We start from the raw sequence: 16,543 nt of genomic DNA, 5'->3' as shown, positions 1-16,543 counted from the left end.
CTACAATCACGCAAAAAAAAGGTTTATGTCAAATCAAAAACAAGTTTCTCACTTGCAGCTCGAGTACACTCTTAACTATGTGACTAATGAAAATCTCTGTTTCAAGTATAAAGCATGTGTGTTGGTTGAAGCAGTTTTTGTCATATATTTTTACGTTTTACCTGATTAATTGGTTGAAAAAATAGTAATGAAAGAAAACTTGGTTGTTTCACAAAAATTACAAAAAAAAATAGCCTTGAACAGATAAGTATTAATATAAAATAATATGCCTATTATTAACAATGCCTGCGTACAACCATGCTTGCAGTACCTCGCCCGACGCTAGTAATAGCTTGCTAACATGGTTATGGTGTAAAAGATTGGCATAGCTTCCAGAGCTCAAAAGTCAAGCTATTCTAGTTAATGGCCACCAGTAGGCAATAAGTGGGGTTGCAAAAAGACTTTAGGTCCTATAGAAGTCTATAGGAAATTGCCAGGACCTCCATAAACACTTTGCAGCTCGGTTCGTGTTTTCAGTTGCTAATTTCGGTTTATATTATATATAACAATGAGCTATTTTTAAAATTTTAGTCAGTCTAAGTTTGAGAAAAGAGGATTATCCAAGATATACTCACTGAATGCCAACTTGTAACTGACAAGTTGGCAGCTAATGAGCATATAGCTTCAGTCAGACCCACCCTCATCACCACATTTGATTTAAAAAACACCAAGAGGACACACTCACTCGCTTAAACAAGGTTTTCTCCACAGACTTCTATACAACCAGAATTCTTTTGCAACCAGAGGGATCGCCCCCTGCTGGCCATGAAATAGAATGCAGGTCCACACAGGGAAATGAACTAATAAATGAATCATAGTAGCTACATCTATCATTTAGTGTCATCTATGGCGTAAACGAGAAACCAGGCATGATGAATGAGTGGTGGTTCTGACTCTGAAACGTTCACTGGTTATTACTGTAAAGTTATTATTTATTGAGCACACACTGGGAAATCTCCCTTCTGATTCTAATAATAACCATAATTTCCTAAATGAATTTCATATTCAGTCAATATAACAAATTCAGTCAACAATATAAAATAGAGAATAAAGACAATAAATAAAAACAGGAAACATTAACTTAGCTTACAGAATGAGGAAGCGCAATGCCTTTTTTTCACAGACAATACGACCAAATTCTTTTGCATCCCAGGAGTCGCCCCCTTCTGGATATTAAAAAGAAAGCAAGGTGGGTCACTTCTACATACAATAAATTCTTTTGGTGTGAAAATTTAATTTTGTATTTAATTTAACCAAGTAATCAGTGGCTTCATAGTGTAGTACTTTACATATTTAACAAACAAGTGAGGGATCCCATACTCAGTCCCTGGAGGAGACTCAAATCCCCTGGAGGTTATATCAGGATGTAAAGATCTGCCAAATCAAATATATGGCTCTACCTGCTGTGGTGCCTGCTTGTGAATAAGTATCTCCTGAGAGGAGCTTTCATTTATCTAACAAAGTTTCATTAAAGAGAAAAAAAGTCTAATGAGATTGCTTAACCACAGCTAATTTGACTCAAACACTCACTCATGTATCCACACTAATAAACATTCATAAAAGGCTGGGGTAAAACAGCTAAGTGCAGGAATGCAGTTGTCTATGGAGCCCCATTAAGCTGGGTTACTACAGGGTGTGTGTGTGTGCACGTCACCATCTGTCTTTTACAGGGTGCCGAGCACTAAGGATGGTGATATGTACCATGCAGCTCTGTATGAATCATGTGACATTCCACACATAGTGATTAGTGCCAAATTACGGTCCGCACAGGGAACTGAATGAAGTGCTTGCAGATGCCTGTCAATGCTGAGCTCCAAACCTCTAATCCCAACACTATAGTTTTAACAACTTTGGAACACATTATTTATGTATCATAAAACAAGCTTTTCAGATCCCTGGACAAATTGCCCCACACTTAGCTCAGCTAAACACAGTGATACTCTGCCCTCGCTGCTGTCACATGAACAAAGCAGTCTGACAAAGACCTCGAAAAAAAATCTGAAATATGAAAGTCAGGAGTCCAGGAGTTGGTTGACTTACATACGTACTCAGCGTGTGGTGGTTTGAATTTGAGTTTTCTATCATTTTCATGCCATACATCTTTGTAACTGAGCTGAAGTTTAGATTTAATAGCTTGTTGTTTAAAACTCATATCAACACAGATGCTGTAAATCAGACACGAAACAACCGTGACCTCCTTGAACTACATGTTCTCAGCTCCAGGATTTAGTGAGATGCTCCATGGGTGCGCTGCAAATGCTGTATATTATAAACAGCATGACCTAAAAGTCTAAATGCTGGAAGTGAACTAAATATTATTACAACCCTGTCTGGAAGACATAAAAACAGTTTATAATGACACCAAGGTAGAGGAAGAAGGAAGGAAGGAAGGAAATGGGAACGCTCTTGCTTTTATAGGGATAGTTCAGTCGTCACTAATGCTTCAGTGGAACCAGCTAAATAAACTCAGCGTGCTTATGACTGTACGTCAGGAGGAAGTTATCCTGTAACTGGGCAGATATTTAATATTTCCCCTTTTTAAAACGGATAAAAGTGCAACACTGTCTCCATGTTTGGAAAGGAAAGCGCAGGATTCCATACACATGCAGTGCTGAGCAGAGGTTTACTTGGCATCATATCAAAAACAAAAATTCAAGTATTATACAGCACCAGTGCTGAGTGAGAATGTCCAACGTATGAGTGACAGCAGCTTCAAAGTGAACCTGTTATTCACATTTATACATGGAGTATTTTATAGACAAGACGCTGAATGGATGTCAGATAGCTGTAGAGCAGCCCAGTTGCATTGTCATTAATTAGGAAAGTTTAAGCTCATTAAGCTCAGAGTTGTAGCTGTGAAGTAGAGAGAAAGCAAATCATATTTGCAGGAACACTGAGGAATTCTTCTCATTAGAGCTCCTGTAATTTGGCTGACGATCATTCACAGGGCAAGCTCACAAGTTTGTACACACAAGAAATGCCAACAATGCTGCAGTGGCGGGTGGTGTATTACAGCATGGGTGAACTAGTAACAGGATGCAGCTACGCTAAGAGTTTGCCACGCCTTTAGGTCGTCTGTGTGACCTTCCCTCTGTGGTTTGTAAGCACTGCACAATCCCAACAGCAACTGTAAACCGCAGATGCACATACCTAAAGACCCCATGTGGACACGCACACCCTGCGTTTCTCCGCCGGAAAACACCTGGATCTCTCCGCACCTTCTGACTGCAGTAAATGCCAGATGGTGTTCATTAAACGCTGCATTTAAGAAATGAGATTAATTAAGGTGTTCCAGCTTGAACGGCACAGGCCCGCGATCACCGTTCGCTTTATTGCCCCCTAGTTTGCAACGCCCTCCCAGCGTTTGCCTTAACGTTATGGGTGTTACATTTCTTTGCATAATAGTTAATTTGCTGCCAAGAAACACAGAGGTGCTAATCTTCTATTACACAATAGCGGTAAAACAATATATCCACAAACGTAGCACCAAGTTTTTCTTTTGTACATTAGGGGGATCGAGTTTTATTTTGTTTTTATATAGGAGCCTCTCTTCTGTGAAACCAGTTCCCAAATCTTCTCTACTTTTAAGATTACGCTTAAAACTTTGTTTTGATAAAACTTATATTTAGTGCATCATGGGAAGCCACCAGCCCAGAGTGTTTCTTATAAACTCACTGTATGTTTATACACCACTCTAGATTTAATCATTAGTCATTATTAATGTCTTGCTCTCTTCCACAGGGTCTCCTCTCCTTCAGCCAGATGGCAGATGGTCACTCCTCCCTGAGCCTGGTTCTGCTGGAGGTTCCTTCCTATTAAAAGGGAGTTTTTCCTTCTCACCATCACCAAGTGCTTGCTCATTGGGGACAGCTGATTGTTGGGGTTTCCTCTCTATTACTGTAGGGTCTCTACCTTAATATATAAAGATCTTTGAGGTGACTGTTGTTGTGATTTAGTGCTATGTAAATAAAATCAAATTTAACTGAATGAAAGATGAAAAATATGGCATGATTATTGTGATCACATACACTTTGTCTCATTCTAAATGTCTGCCAATAATAAATATATATTTCCAGTGCTATGGACGACTCAAAGAAATAACCTTTGAGTTAAGAGTTTACTCCAGAGTCCCAGGGCAGAGGAAAGCCGCAGCACAATGCAGCAGAACAAACCCTCTGACAAACCTAGGAGTGTTTAAGAAACACTAAACCTCCAGCTTTGCAAAGTCCTCTGCTTCCATCTAGTGGCAAAACATTTATAGACAATCCACACACACGCACAAAATAAGTGATGCCACACTTGAAATCCTTAAAAATAAAAACAAATTTATTAGCAATCACAGGGAAAGAATGCATGACATCTACAGAGCATTTGTTGGAATAAAAACGCCAACTTCTTATTTACAAAGTCTGCAGTTGAATGTGAATAAGTTGAGCACATGCACATACAAATTGCAAATAGGCTAGATTATTACACAGTTAACAAAAGCTTTCCCCAAATTTCCCATACAGTCACCAGATTATACAGCCCCTCACCGCTGCTGTGGTCCCAACAATCGACATCTATGATTACGACGATTTCCAACAGACGCTGAAAAACAATGTGAGACGACGGAGCGTGATGGACTTGTCGACGGTATTGCAGGGAAATACACGAGCCGAGCAGGCCTACATACAAATATGGGAGCAGAAGGAATAGGTCACTTTAAACTGGGGGGAGGGGGGCATAGAAAACCAGAAGAAAAAGACATTTCATAGTGATGTACTGGCCAAGCAGGGGGTGGATTAATAGTATACAGTGCTCATACTTTTTGTTTTCTTTAACCGGGGGGTGGGGGGGTCATTGTCTTTTCGCTGCAAGGACACTGCTCGTCAATCAATATGTCGTTTTCTGAGGACACAGTACTGTCCTTGGACTGCTAAGGCTTTCACAAGAGCAAGAAAAAAGAAAATCAGACATCAGGACTCGGATAAGAGTATCGCAAAGAATGGACGACATCAAGCATTCAACACTCTGAACTCATAGACTGCCCTCTGTTCTCAGTGTGCTCCATCATCACAGCTAATACTGCCTTCCACTTATCCAACTCAAACAAGATTATGGACACACAGACTCGGGCACGCCCACGCTGCGCTCAGACTGAGAACGACCTGAGAACTGCAAGCAAAAGTTACGCTTCAAAAAGCTACATAAGAATTCACAGCCTGCAGGCTTCAAAGTACCCAGCAACCAAACATGTAACATTGTCTCACTCGCTCGTCACTCATTCATTACTTCATCCTCAGCGTTAGCCCGCCACTGCCTTTTTCTCAGACGTCGTAATGCGTTTGTGTGATTACAAAACAGAATGAGATTGTCGAGAGGCGGCGTTAAGTGTAATCAAGGGATTTCTGCTGTGTCTGTACTGAGTGTTTGTTTATAATAGAGGCTTCAAAAAGTGCGTTGGGCAATAACTGTCTGATCGGGAACGCTCTCAGCTGAAGGCACTTAAAACTTTGCTCAGGATTGTTGCCCCAGACGCAGCCGCCACTTAAAGTCTTACCTTCTATTGATCGTTATGTTACGTGTAAACTTTGATTCAAGTCATTTATTAGAACAGTGCTTCCATACACCAGCAAATAAAAACGCAGGCTACATTGCTAAAGAGATTATCAGGAATTGAAGGCATTTAGCACAAGTGACCATCATCATCATCACCATTTGGCAAATAACTGTTTAAAAACTACAATCGCACAATGTCACGTAAACACCAAATGTTGACAGGCAACAGAGCACATGTTTGATTGTGGGATTAGAGGAGCTCCATCCTAATGTAGCTGGGGAACAGTATACTGCAACATTTAAAAGAAAAACTCCATGATGTACACAGACCCACATCATGTCTGTAATGATGAGCGATAAGGCATGATGGGTATGAACAATCCACCTGCTAGCACAGTAGTGAGACAACTTTTCAAGACTCCAGGTGGTTTTGGGGTGGTGGTAGTGCTGTACAGGGGGAGGCTACACATCTATGGTAGTGTAGTGGATGGTGCGCGTGGCGACAGTAGTGAGCGGAGAGAGCTGGAATACGTCACAGAGGCAGTGGAAGGGGTTGACTGTCAAGGACCCATGACCGTAAAGTGGGGCTGAGGCCAGAGCTGCGACCGGGAGGGAGAGGAGGGCGGGGCTTTACTTTCAGCTTCTCCGTGACTTTGAATGCTGGATGAGCCACTGCAGTGTGATATCTGCAGGTGGAGGAGGAACAGTCAACAGATCTTTAACACCCAAGCAAACACTATCTGTGAAGGATTAGGCAGTACACTTAAACTGATGAGGGCCACAATGGATTTCTTGGTCTGCTCACTTTATTAATTTCTTTGTATCATAAATGCTATTCCTTTATGCATGTGTTCATCCCTTCTACATCAGATTGTTTTGCTGTTTAAGCTGTCTTCTGCACAGCACTTTAATCAGCATGACAGACAAAAGGAAACCACAAGATATCAACCAAATCCACCCTGAAGGCTGAAAGAGGACCTAACTGACAACTATAAAGAGTAGTTCTGCATGCTATGCCTCTCTATCATCTAGAATAATACCTGGTTAGAATATGAGAACAAATCATAATCCATATCAACAGACTAAATACTTTATGTAACTAACTACATCCCGTGTATACCGAGCTTCATTTCAGTTATGCTGCATTAAAGATAATGCCAAGATAACGTCATTTTCAACAGAATAGTCACAGCACTGCCAACAATGCCTGACATTAACCTGAGACTGAAAATGAAGGTTAAGTTGATTCAAGTTCTTTTAAACCCCTGAATGATCATTTCATGACTTCCACAAATCCTCAGATACTTACCTATGTTGTCTTTCTCTTTGCAGGACACAGAGTAGCAGCAGATCTCTCGGTCCTGAATGGCAGATAGATTCCTGTAATGAGGAAAGTGAGAAATGTGAAATTCAAATGGTAGTAGTCCATGGACACGTGACCACCGCATCAGTCACTAGCTTATCTTACAGATTGACATTCGCAAAAAATCCCATAGACTGTATAAACTGCAATGTTACCCATCAACTTCTCAAGTCCAGTTTTCAAGAATTGACCTGGTTTGGTTTCTTGAACCATGATGAGCAAGAGGTAGATCTGACTGAGAAACCAAGCACACTGTACGCATGTACAGTGTGAAGCCCCGCCCTAAAGCACACCCTACTTTATCATACAAATTAATAATTGTGACCGTAAATTACAAATTTTACATGAAAGTGGATTGAATTATTTTAATGAAACTAGTGAGGGGATCATAAACTCATAAGAAAATTGTTTACTCAGGTCACAGCAATTGAGGAGTATGGAAATGTTCTCATGGACCTCTGTACATGATATATTTTTGCAAACAAGGACCCCTGCTGGCTATCAGAAAGAATGCAGTGGCCTCAATTTTCAAACTTGTACTTCATGTTCATCTTAGAAAAAGTCTATGGGGTTATTAGGAATCATCAAACACTGGTCAAGTAGACACTTATTATGTAAAAACACCACTAACAGAACATTTGGCAGGAGTTCATTTCTTACATTTTTTCAATAAGCTGCTTCTCATCAAGTGCATTGGGTAGGTCTCGTTTGTTACCAAGGACTAGCACCTGGAAAAGAAAGACAGGGCTGATCAATACCTAATGCAGCAATGTATCAGCATCTCTCTCTTCAGATGCCTCAACCATCACACAATCTTTACTGTTAAGGCAAAATAAACTGCCTGCGTGAAGTGCTGAGTCGAGGAAGCAGGAAATCTTATGGATTCATCAAATCGCACTCCGTCAACTCAATGAAAAAAAAATAAAAAATACATCCATAATTCAAGCTCTGTTTCATATTACCAACAAGTGTAACATCATCAAGCCTGAGTCACTGCATCTAATGGCTTTCTGCAATTGCTAACTATGACTTTAATGACTGCTTGTGACTGTCACTGGATCCTGATCATCGAGTGCTTGCTGTAACACCACAAGCTTCTGGTGTTTTTAAAAAAAAAAAAAAAATTAACAAGAGGTCTCTTACTGGAATTCCTTGTAGCTGTGGTTTGTCTAAAAGGTTGTGCAGTTCATTTCTGGAAGCTTCTATCTTCTCTCGGTCTGCTGCGTCCACCATGTAACTAAGGATGGGGAGAGATAATCAAATTAGAGCTCACTGAAACAAGGCATTTCTGAATATTAATGTGCAATTTGCTACATTTTTCATGCAGCCACAAAGGGAACATGTTGTACCTTTTTGGCAACACACTTACACAATAGCATTGACTCCTCTACAGTAGCGCTCCCACATGCTTCTGAAGCGGGGCTGTCCACCTATGTCCCATATCTGACGCAAGAAAGCACAAAATTGAGTCAGAAACGACACACACACCATTTTATCTGTAAACATTGTAAATAGTCCCATTTACATTTTTACTTAGCAACCAGCTGCATACCCATTTTTGCTAGCTTACCTTTATTGTCACGTTGCCTTTAGTAACCTTCCGCATGTTGAAACCAACTGTGGGGATCATGTCTTCACTGAACTGTCCTGACTGCACGAGACAAATAGCAGACAAAGGACAATCTCATATTAGTCAAGACTGCATGCTTCCTTTTTGAAGTCAGCATGCTTTAATCTGATCTAAAAGCCACATGAAAAACACTGTGCACACTAGTCACTTCTGTGCACGATTAAATTAGGAAATAATTGAATTACAAGGGTTATTTTCTTCTAGCTGAATTTGAGCATTTGCCATTTTAACTACATGAATCATAAGATGGTGCCATCTATGTGTCAGCACAAAGTTCACATCACAAGTAATCGGACTGCTTCGTGTTTTGTTTCAGCTCAATCAATATGAAATACAATAATGGATAAAGAATAAAGTCATGAGGTTTCAGCTGTAATTGGAGTGGGTTTGCATCACTGGAAAACGAAATTGGATGGAAATGGTCTAAAGGTTAAATAAAAAAAAATAAAAAAATTGGACACATTTACATGAAGACAAACTTTACTGCAGCCAGTATCTGAACCCACAGACACAAGCACACTGCTTGCATCTTCCCTGGTGATTCTCCCAGGCCTTCACTGCAGCTAACAGCTTTGGGTTGCTACAAGGTCTTTCTCTCTTTACTCTGCTCTTTGGCCAGTCATCGAGATCAGGTGTGACTCAGCCAGGCATGGATATTGCACCTCTTTACATTTAATTATGAATAGAGGTCCAGTGAAACTGGTGGGATCTAAAAAAAACACAAAAATCCTCCTATAAGCTTCTACATTAACACTGCTGCTTCTGACAGCAGAGAAATCATCAATAAATGTCAGTGTGCCAGTTCCCCAGGCAACCATAACAGCACCATCAGGCTTTCCAAATGAGGGGTGGTATGCTTTGGCTCTCAAGGTCTCCCACTTTCTTCACACTTGCCTTTCAATGTACTTTGTTTCACAGCTTTACCCAATCTGTGTGTTTTTGAATGCTTAGCATGAGGTTGCATTCTCTACTGAGTCCCATGAGGTTCTGATCTCAAAGATTTGTTTCACCCACTGACAAAGAAAAAAAACATTTATGTAGTCTACATCCTGAAGAGCATTCTTGTCCCATGCAGCCACAAGATGTGATCACCTGACCTGGTGATTATGCCCAACAACCAACCTTTGACAGACTTTTGATTATCCTTTGTTTATGTATATTCACATCTTTAGCCTGGCCACTTTTAACTTAATATCCAAGAATCCAAATACTTTTGAAGCCCTCAACTCTGACACACTATGACGTGGCACTTGGATGTACGTTATTATTTCAAACTAAACATGCAGGAACAGAGAACCAAAACAACAAAAATGTGTAAACTGCTCACATACCTCCTGTAATAACCACGCTTTCTGATACCAACCTTTGCACCGTGATCACACATTCCACAGGTTTAAAGCACCAAATACCTTAATTCTAAATGGGAAACTGTTTTGGTCAGTACAACACAGTCTTACATCGACTGAGGTCATGACTCAGCAGTGAGAACTTTGTACGTTTAGAAAGAAGCGAGGAAAATGTATAAGAGGTCAACAGATTTACATATGCAAAAAGGTCTAAACTGTCATGTATGCAATCAATGTGTGAGGGAAAATGGCTCGAGACCTTAAAATGACACAATCAAACGTGGAATCATCACTAACCTCACATCCGCCCACAGCTGTCACTGTGACTGTCAGACACAACAACAAAGTGAGGGGTTAACTTTTATAGCGTCCACGCTGCCTGCTGCATGACAACAAGCCATAAAAATACAACTCAAACGAAAGTGGGAGGAGTGCTCTTGTTAGCTTAGAGGATGTCACTTTGAAAGATTAGGAAATATTTTGATGACAGACTATGCAAGTATTCGCAGCTGGCAGCCTGCAGCCATGATTACTCAAGTGTCGTCGTCCCCGGTACACCCTGCTAGCAACATGACGAGGCAGACTGTGTTCAAAACCAAATAACAGCCCGTGTTGTCGACATACCGCTTGTGTTGACACATTGGCAGCAACGAAAGCACTGACGGCTCCGTTCACATGACCGTTTCACACGTAAGCGCATATCATACCAATCAAGTTCGTCACCGCAGCTAGCAAAACAACGACAGGGAGTACCGCAGCTAATGCTGCAGCTACTGCGGTACACTTGTAGCTTTGCGACCCGGCTAAGCAGCCATGTCGCATTGTCTTTAGAAGTTACGGTGTAGAAATGCAGACAAGTTAAAGTTATACACAGCACGTACTGAAACCTCCTTCTGCGACCTATATAAGGTAACAGCCTGGGCCCGCACTGTGACTGTGCGACTTCGCAATCGTCAGCTGCTTACCGCTATCACATTGACGAATGTGGTTTTTCCGGAGTACTGAAGTCCCACTAAAGTAAGCTCCATCTCTTCTTTCCAAAAGAGGGACCTGAACCAGTCCAAGAGCCTGTTTATAAGGGCCAGCATCTCGTATGAAACTGTAGTCGCAAGTCTATGCGGCCGTCAGGATGGAAATTGGGAAGCGGCGTTCACAGGAAGCAGCTAGCTGCTTTGTCATATCATGTGATCCTGGCGACAGGAGAAGTGATTCTCTTCTTCTTCTGAGGGGTTTTAATGGCACCTTATGTGGTGCACTACTGCCATCTCCTGGAGAAACCCTGTCCAGGCTGTCAGGTCTGGTGCACAGTGATGCCCTTCCTGCTCCGGTATGATCTTTACTCCTGCTACTCTTTCCTTGTATCATGTCACAGTCAAAGTTCCTGTGACTAACATGCGCGTGCTCTGTTGTTTATGACACCTGACAGTAGTTACGAAAACATTACTTTCCCCAGTGTTCAGCCTTACTGATTATGACTGTATCATACAACAGAGGGCCCAGGGGGCAAAATCAGCCCAGCAAAGACTCAAATAACATCATCATGAAGGAGGACATAATTTTTTTTAAAATTTTAACTGTACTTTCACAGGGCTTACAGCTTTTCCTATCAATAAAGACCTCCCCGTGAGCATTCATACTAAACCAAAATAATTAATTTCTGTATTTTAAAATTTACTTCTTACATTTAAGCTCAAAGAACCACGCTGACAGATTTCTTTCATCTACTACAGAGGCACATCTTTATCGTGCAATAAAAAGTAAGACGTACTGCTGAAATTACACTTTTTATATTATAAAAAAAAAGACGATATCCCATCAATTAAATGAGTAGTTAAACTTCTTTACACTGACAGAAAGGGGGGTTTCAAAGTGGGCTGTATGTGGCCGGTGACATAAAATGAGCTTGGCATCCCTCGTATCCTCTTTTCTCTCCTACCTCATCGTTGAATGCAGTTGTCTCACTATAATCTAGCAAGCCCAGTTCTGTTCCCAGCCTTTCCACAGTCTCCTCTCCGTCTGATTTTAATAAACAAATGTGTGTGCCTGTGATCGCACTCTTTCGTCCTCCACTCATGCGTGTGTTTCCTCACACTTTTAAGCCTGCTGGGCTCACCTTTTTTAACTTAGAAATATGCACTGTAAAACCCAATAAGTTAATTTTACTCAAAACTTTTGGTGAAACTGATTACATAAAATATTTTAAGTAACTAAAACTTAAAAATAAAAGTTAAATAAACACACTATTTATTAGCTTTAGATAAATATTTTTAAGTACCATTGATAAATGTTTTTATGTTATATCCACATTTTTGGTTTAGTACTCTCTACTTGATATTTTGAGTTTCAAGTACAAATCTAGCTCAAGTAACTTTAAGGAATTAATTTTTAGTTTCAAAATGTTAACCATTTTAAGCTAATACAACTCAAAAAATTTTAAATACAAATGCTTGTAATATCCAAATCTACTGTGTTTTGAATTTGATTTAAAAAAAAAAAAAAAGTGCCCAAAATAATTACACTTGTAAAAACATAAGACAGAAAATATAAATTCAAGTTACAGATTTATTGAGTTACTTTGACACAAAAAGCCCAAAGACATAAATCCACCACATTTTATAGGGAATAATGTCAGAAATTTTGGCACAAGGTTACAATATTAGAAATAAAGAATTTCACAACATGTTTTAAGAGTATTCAAATTTGATTAACACATGAGTATGGCCTTTTTATTAAAAAAACAAACAAAAGGAAAAGAAAATCCTGCATTATTAGGTGGGAAAACCGAATGAAAGTAATAGCATAGTGCAGCTAATACACTGAAATATAATTGGTAACCTTTTTAATATGCCAGTACTCTGGTTATGCAAAATGCACATTTGTAGAGTGCAATCACAGTCTCAACAACAAAGCAATAAAACTTTAAATAGAAAAATACTTCTTTAGAGACATAAACAAAGTGTTATAAACCTCCTTAGCGCCTTATGTCAGTTATGAGTAGTTCAGGAGGAACGTTCCTTAAGTGACATTCAAGATCCCACCTAGAAGCCAGAAATGAGATTGTCCTTCATTTTCTCTATAGATTTACAGTTATCTGACTAAAAACACAATCAAAATCAACTAAAACACAAGTGATGATGGGGGGAAAAAAATAAATAAAAATAATAAAATCACCCCTTTTACTTTGGATGTGGCTTTTAGATAATGAAGTATGAAACAGAGTCTGCAAAGATTTCTTTATTCTATTCTCTCTTTTTATAAAAAACTTATCCAGACTTGGAAACATGATAAACTGAATTACTTGCTTTAACAGGCACTTGAGGGCTGTGTAGGAATCCTGGACATTATTCTGCTGCCAAAAGATCATTTTTAAGACTCAGCACTTTGGGCTTCAACTTCCCACCCTTCAGACCCATCAAAACTTTCTGAATAAAGTCAAAAATGTTGGCCAAACATTTTGGGTAGCTTAGGTGCAGGACGTCAGTCAGTCCAAATATTACTAGAAATGCATCAGCCAGGGTGGTGAAAACAATGATCATGTTACCCTCGACCAAAACTGCAGTCTTCTCAGGGCAGAAGAATGTTGCATCGCTGGAATTGGCTCTGATCAGGAGGAGTCCAAGTGGCACTTCACTAATATCTGGTCTATCAGAATGCATCATCTACAGAAAACAAAATTACTACATGTTAGTGCATTCCTATTTCTCTTAGTTTCATCTATACAAGTCACATTTCTGGATTATTACTAGCTCAGAAATCAATTGTTTGAACAACAAAAAAGCCACAACACACCAAGATTTGAGAAAACAAACTGACAAAAATAGTACTTTTAGTAAAGCAAAGTCATACCTCTTCGTAGCAATAACAACAGAAAGTCAATAGGAGTTATATATTTTTTTCATTTGTACAGTGATGTATGGTTGGGCTAGGAACATTATAGAAGGTCTACGCACATTAAAAACATGTAGTGTTTCCATTATGTGACATGGACACTGTTGTAGACAGATCCAAGCATGGAGATGCTTCTCAAACTCTCAAAGTGTCATAATGTTTTGAGAAATCTAAACAAGGATGCTACTAAGATATTGTTCACAACTTTGTCCAAAACTTACATCCCATGTTTTGATGAAGGTAGAGGTGTCTTCGTACAAATAGGCAGAGAGGGCATGAAGCACACCAGCACTTTGGGCATGGATATCAGCTTGTTCCTACATCACAAGAAAATTTTTATTTTAAATTATTGGCTAACCTAGTCAAGAATGGTAATTAAAATTGAAAAATTGATCAAATCAAATGAAGCTCAAAAAACAAGACAAAAACTCACTAACCTGGAGATTATAGCTTCTGAAGAGCTGAGACAGGACATCAGACACGTTCCCTGTGCAAACAGCTTTCTTTCTGAATAAGCTCTGGAGCCGGGGAGCATGTTGGTCCAGCACAGCATAAAAGTGGTTCTTCAGGTGGAGGTTTGTAATCCTGTGGAATTCTGCACAGATCTGAACACACAGGATACATTTGTGTTTACAAGTTTCAATTAGTCTATAAATCTTTGCAAAATACATCAAAATCCTTACACTCCAAAGGCATAATTTGTTCAGACAGGCCAGATAACAGGGGTTGATATAAAATACATCTTGTTAGATACATCTATATACATTCTTACCTGGGACTGGGATTTCAGAGTAGGCCAGCAATCCAGGATCTGACCTACTGGTAGGTCATCATTGATGATCTCTTTGCATTGCAAGGCCAAAGTTGTGAGCATCAGCTTTGTAATCAGGATTCTTTTCACTTTTCTCGACTTCATCTACAATCTGTAGTCTTAGCTGGTCAAGGTAAACAGCATCTTCACCCCTGAAAATTTACTTCTGCCCTGGCATGGACATAACAGTAAAACACAGAAGACAAGACAGACTACACAGAGAACAGAAAAGACACACAACCAAGGAGACACAGATGAAACATAACCAGCCCAGAACTCAACTAAACCTTAACTAATAATAACAACAATACAAGAACTTCACCTCATTTCAATATAACATAAGAAAGCAAAACTACAAAATAAACTCAAAATGCTGGTTCACAGACCCAGCCCCTGACAGATAAAAAACTAAGTCTTTCACTAATGAACACTGGGCATCAGAATAAAATAAAACGAAAAAATAACTGTTTGGTAAATATATTATTGATGGATTCACCCTTAAGCTAACCTAAAATAGACCAGGCACAACAATTTTACAGTTCAGAAGATTCTACATTTCAACTTGGTATACATAACTATTTGCAATGTAAACCAAGTTCTACCGCGTAATTATGTAATGATTATTCACTGCTTTTGTAAGTATGTCCTGTGCCTACAATTTTGCTGCCCCAGTTTTAATATGTACAACTCCAGAGAACTAAACGTAAGTTTTAAGTTCCACTAGTTAGCAAATGGGCTAGCCAATATCAATATCCACGTATGCGCTAAGTGTGAAGCAGCGCAGCAGTGCATATTGATTCAACAATTTAACCACAAGGCAGTTTATAATCTGCAAATCCAGAAATGCCTTCTAAAGACTTATTTTAAAATAGTAAGAGATTAGAAAAGTTATTAACACATTATTAGTCCCAGGGACTAATAATGTGTTATACTAAATATGAGCGTATTAGCATAATTCATGCAAACACTTTGGGGCCAAGCCGACATGGATAAAACGACGCATGCATGTAATTCTTAAATGCCTGCTAGAGTTGTACATTTATGACGATAAAAACCCATATTACAACGGAGAACTATAGTTTCAGAAAAAATAAAACTTACCACAAAGCGCTCCTGAAGATGCCGCGAAGGCGGTAAATGCAGCTAGCCAAGTGCAGAGGGTTAGCTGTTCCAGTTCAAAAGTCCGTAACATACCATAGCATGCCCTCCTTTATCCAGCGTCAAAGGCAATGCCGCAAAAAACCCGTTGACAAATGTTTTTATTTCTGTTCGGATATTAACGTTCCACAAGTTTCTTTCGGGGTAATGAGCGGGCATTCGCACTCGAAGCGAGGAATCCAAGATGGTTGCCAGCACTTCATAAAGAAACAGGTGGCGCACGTAGGTACGTACGTAGGCACGTAAGTGACGTCAGTGTTAAAACTCAAATTATTTGAGCGCAATGCTAGAAACTAATCAATATATTCAAGTACTGATAACTTGAAAAAACAAAATTGTTCAAACTACTCAAAAAAATAAAGGTGTATGAACTTATAACAGGTTTTTAAGTAGTTGGAACTCATTTCATTTATCAAACTATTACTATTCGGTCTTACAGTGTGTGAATTTGCTTGTTGTGTGCCAGATGACTCACTATTGCGCTATTTGGAAATGCAGAAGTTGTCATTTTTCGCGTGTCTTATCTCAGGATTTAGCAGATCTTGATCAACTCTCTGGAATAAAGGTTAGAGCATAGGCGTCTTTCCTCCAGCTGGCACCAGGGTTTTAGTATGTTTTGGGTCACCAAAACATGAAAGCTGACTCTGATTTTTCCACCCGCAACCTCTCGCTAGCGCGGTAATGTTAATTTTAGTAACGAACATGAACATGTGCACTTCAAAGTGCGCCCTGCAGGTACATTTTACACATTATGCGGTGATAGATCA

General features: G+C 39.5%; 2 protein-coding genes across 2 annotated transcripts; both read right to left on the bottom strand.

Moving 5' to 3' along the window:
* Positions 1-4,344: 4,344 nt before the first annotated feature.
* arl8bb (ADP-ribosylation factor-like 8Bb) lies at positions 4,345-11,129 on the bottom strand. The gene is made up of 7 exons (XM_085455836.1): positions 10,885-11,129; positions 8,514-8,594; positions 8,313-8,386; positions 8,087-8,180; positions 7,604-7,671; positions 6,890-6,960; positions 4,345-6,266 (listed from the first exon to the last, which is right to left on the bottom strand). Exons 1-7 carry the CDS (start codon positions 11,005-11,007, stop codon positions 6,217-6,219), a joined length of 561 nt encoding a protein of 186 aa, XP_085311962.1. The 5' UTR covers positions 11,008-11,129; the 3' UTR covers positions 4,345-6,216.
* Positions 11,130-12,463: 1,334 nt separating this feature from the next.
* Positions 12,464-16,174, bottom strand: LOC146708938 (uncharacterized). Its single transcript, XM_085455835.1, has 5 exons — positions 15,720-16,174; positions 14,580-14,830; positions 14,245-14,412; positions 14,029-14,124; positions 12,464-13,578 (listed from the first exon to the last, which is right to left on the bottom strand). The coding sequence occupies exons 2-5, from the start codon at positions 14,721-14,723 to the stop codon at positions 13,261-13,263; spliced, it is 726 nt and encodes a 241-aa protein (XP_085311961.1). The 5' UTR covers positions 14,724-14,830; positions 15,720-16,174; the 3' UTR covers positions 12,464-13,260.
* Between the last annotated feature and the right edge of the window lie 369 nt (positions 16,175-16,543).

The sequence above is a fragment of the Copadichromis virginalis genome, linkage group LG5 (assembly GCF_057382275.1).
Source record: "Copadichromis virginalis isolate Kocher_CV1m ecotype Utaka linkage group LG5, C_Virginalis_male_GT1.1, whole genome shotgun sequence".
NCBI classification, from domain to species: Eukaryota; Metazoa; Chordata; class Actinopteri; order Cichliformes; family Cichlidae; genus Copadichromis; species Copadichromis virginalis.
The sequence above is the reverse complement of the archived record's forward strand: the minus strand, read 5'-3'. Positions and strand labels throughout refer to the sequence as shown.

Coding starts and splice junctions, on each gene's coding strand:
- arl8bb (XM_085455836.1), bottom strand. CDS start 11,007: ATGCTGGCCCTTATAAACAGGCTCTTGGACTGGTTCAGGTCCCTCTTT. Junction 8,181..8,312: donor AGAGGAGTCAATGCTATTGT/GTAAGTGTGTTG, acceptor CCCCATCCTTAG/TTACATGGTGGACGCAGCAG. Junction 7,672..8,086: donor CACAGCTACAAGGAATTCCA/GTAAGAGACCTC, acceptor TTTCTTTTCCAG/GTGCTAGTCCTTGGTAACAA.
- LOC146708938 (XM_085455835.1), bottom strand. CDS start 14,723: ATGAAGTCGAGAAAAGTGAAAAGAATCCTGATTACAAAGCTGATGCTC. Junction 14,413..14,579: donor CTCTGAAATCCCAGTCCCAG/GTAAGAATGTAT, acceptor CTGTGTGTTCAG/ATCTGTGCAGAATTCCACAG. Junction 13,579..14,028: donor CCTTCATCAAAACATGGGAT/GTAAGTTTTGGA, acceptor TGTTTTCTGTAG/ATGATGCATTCTGATAGACC.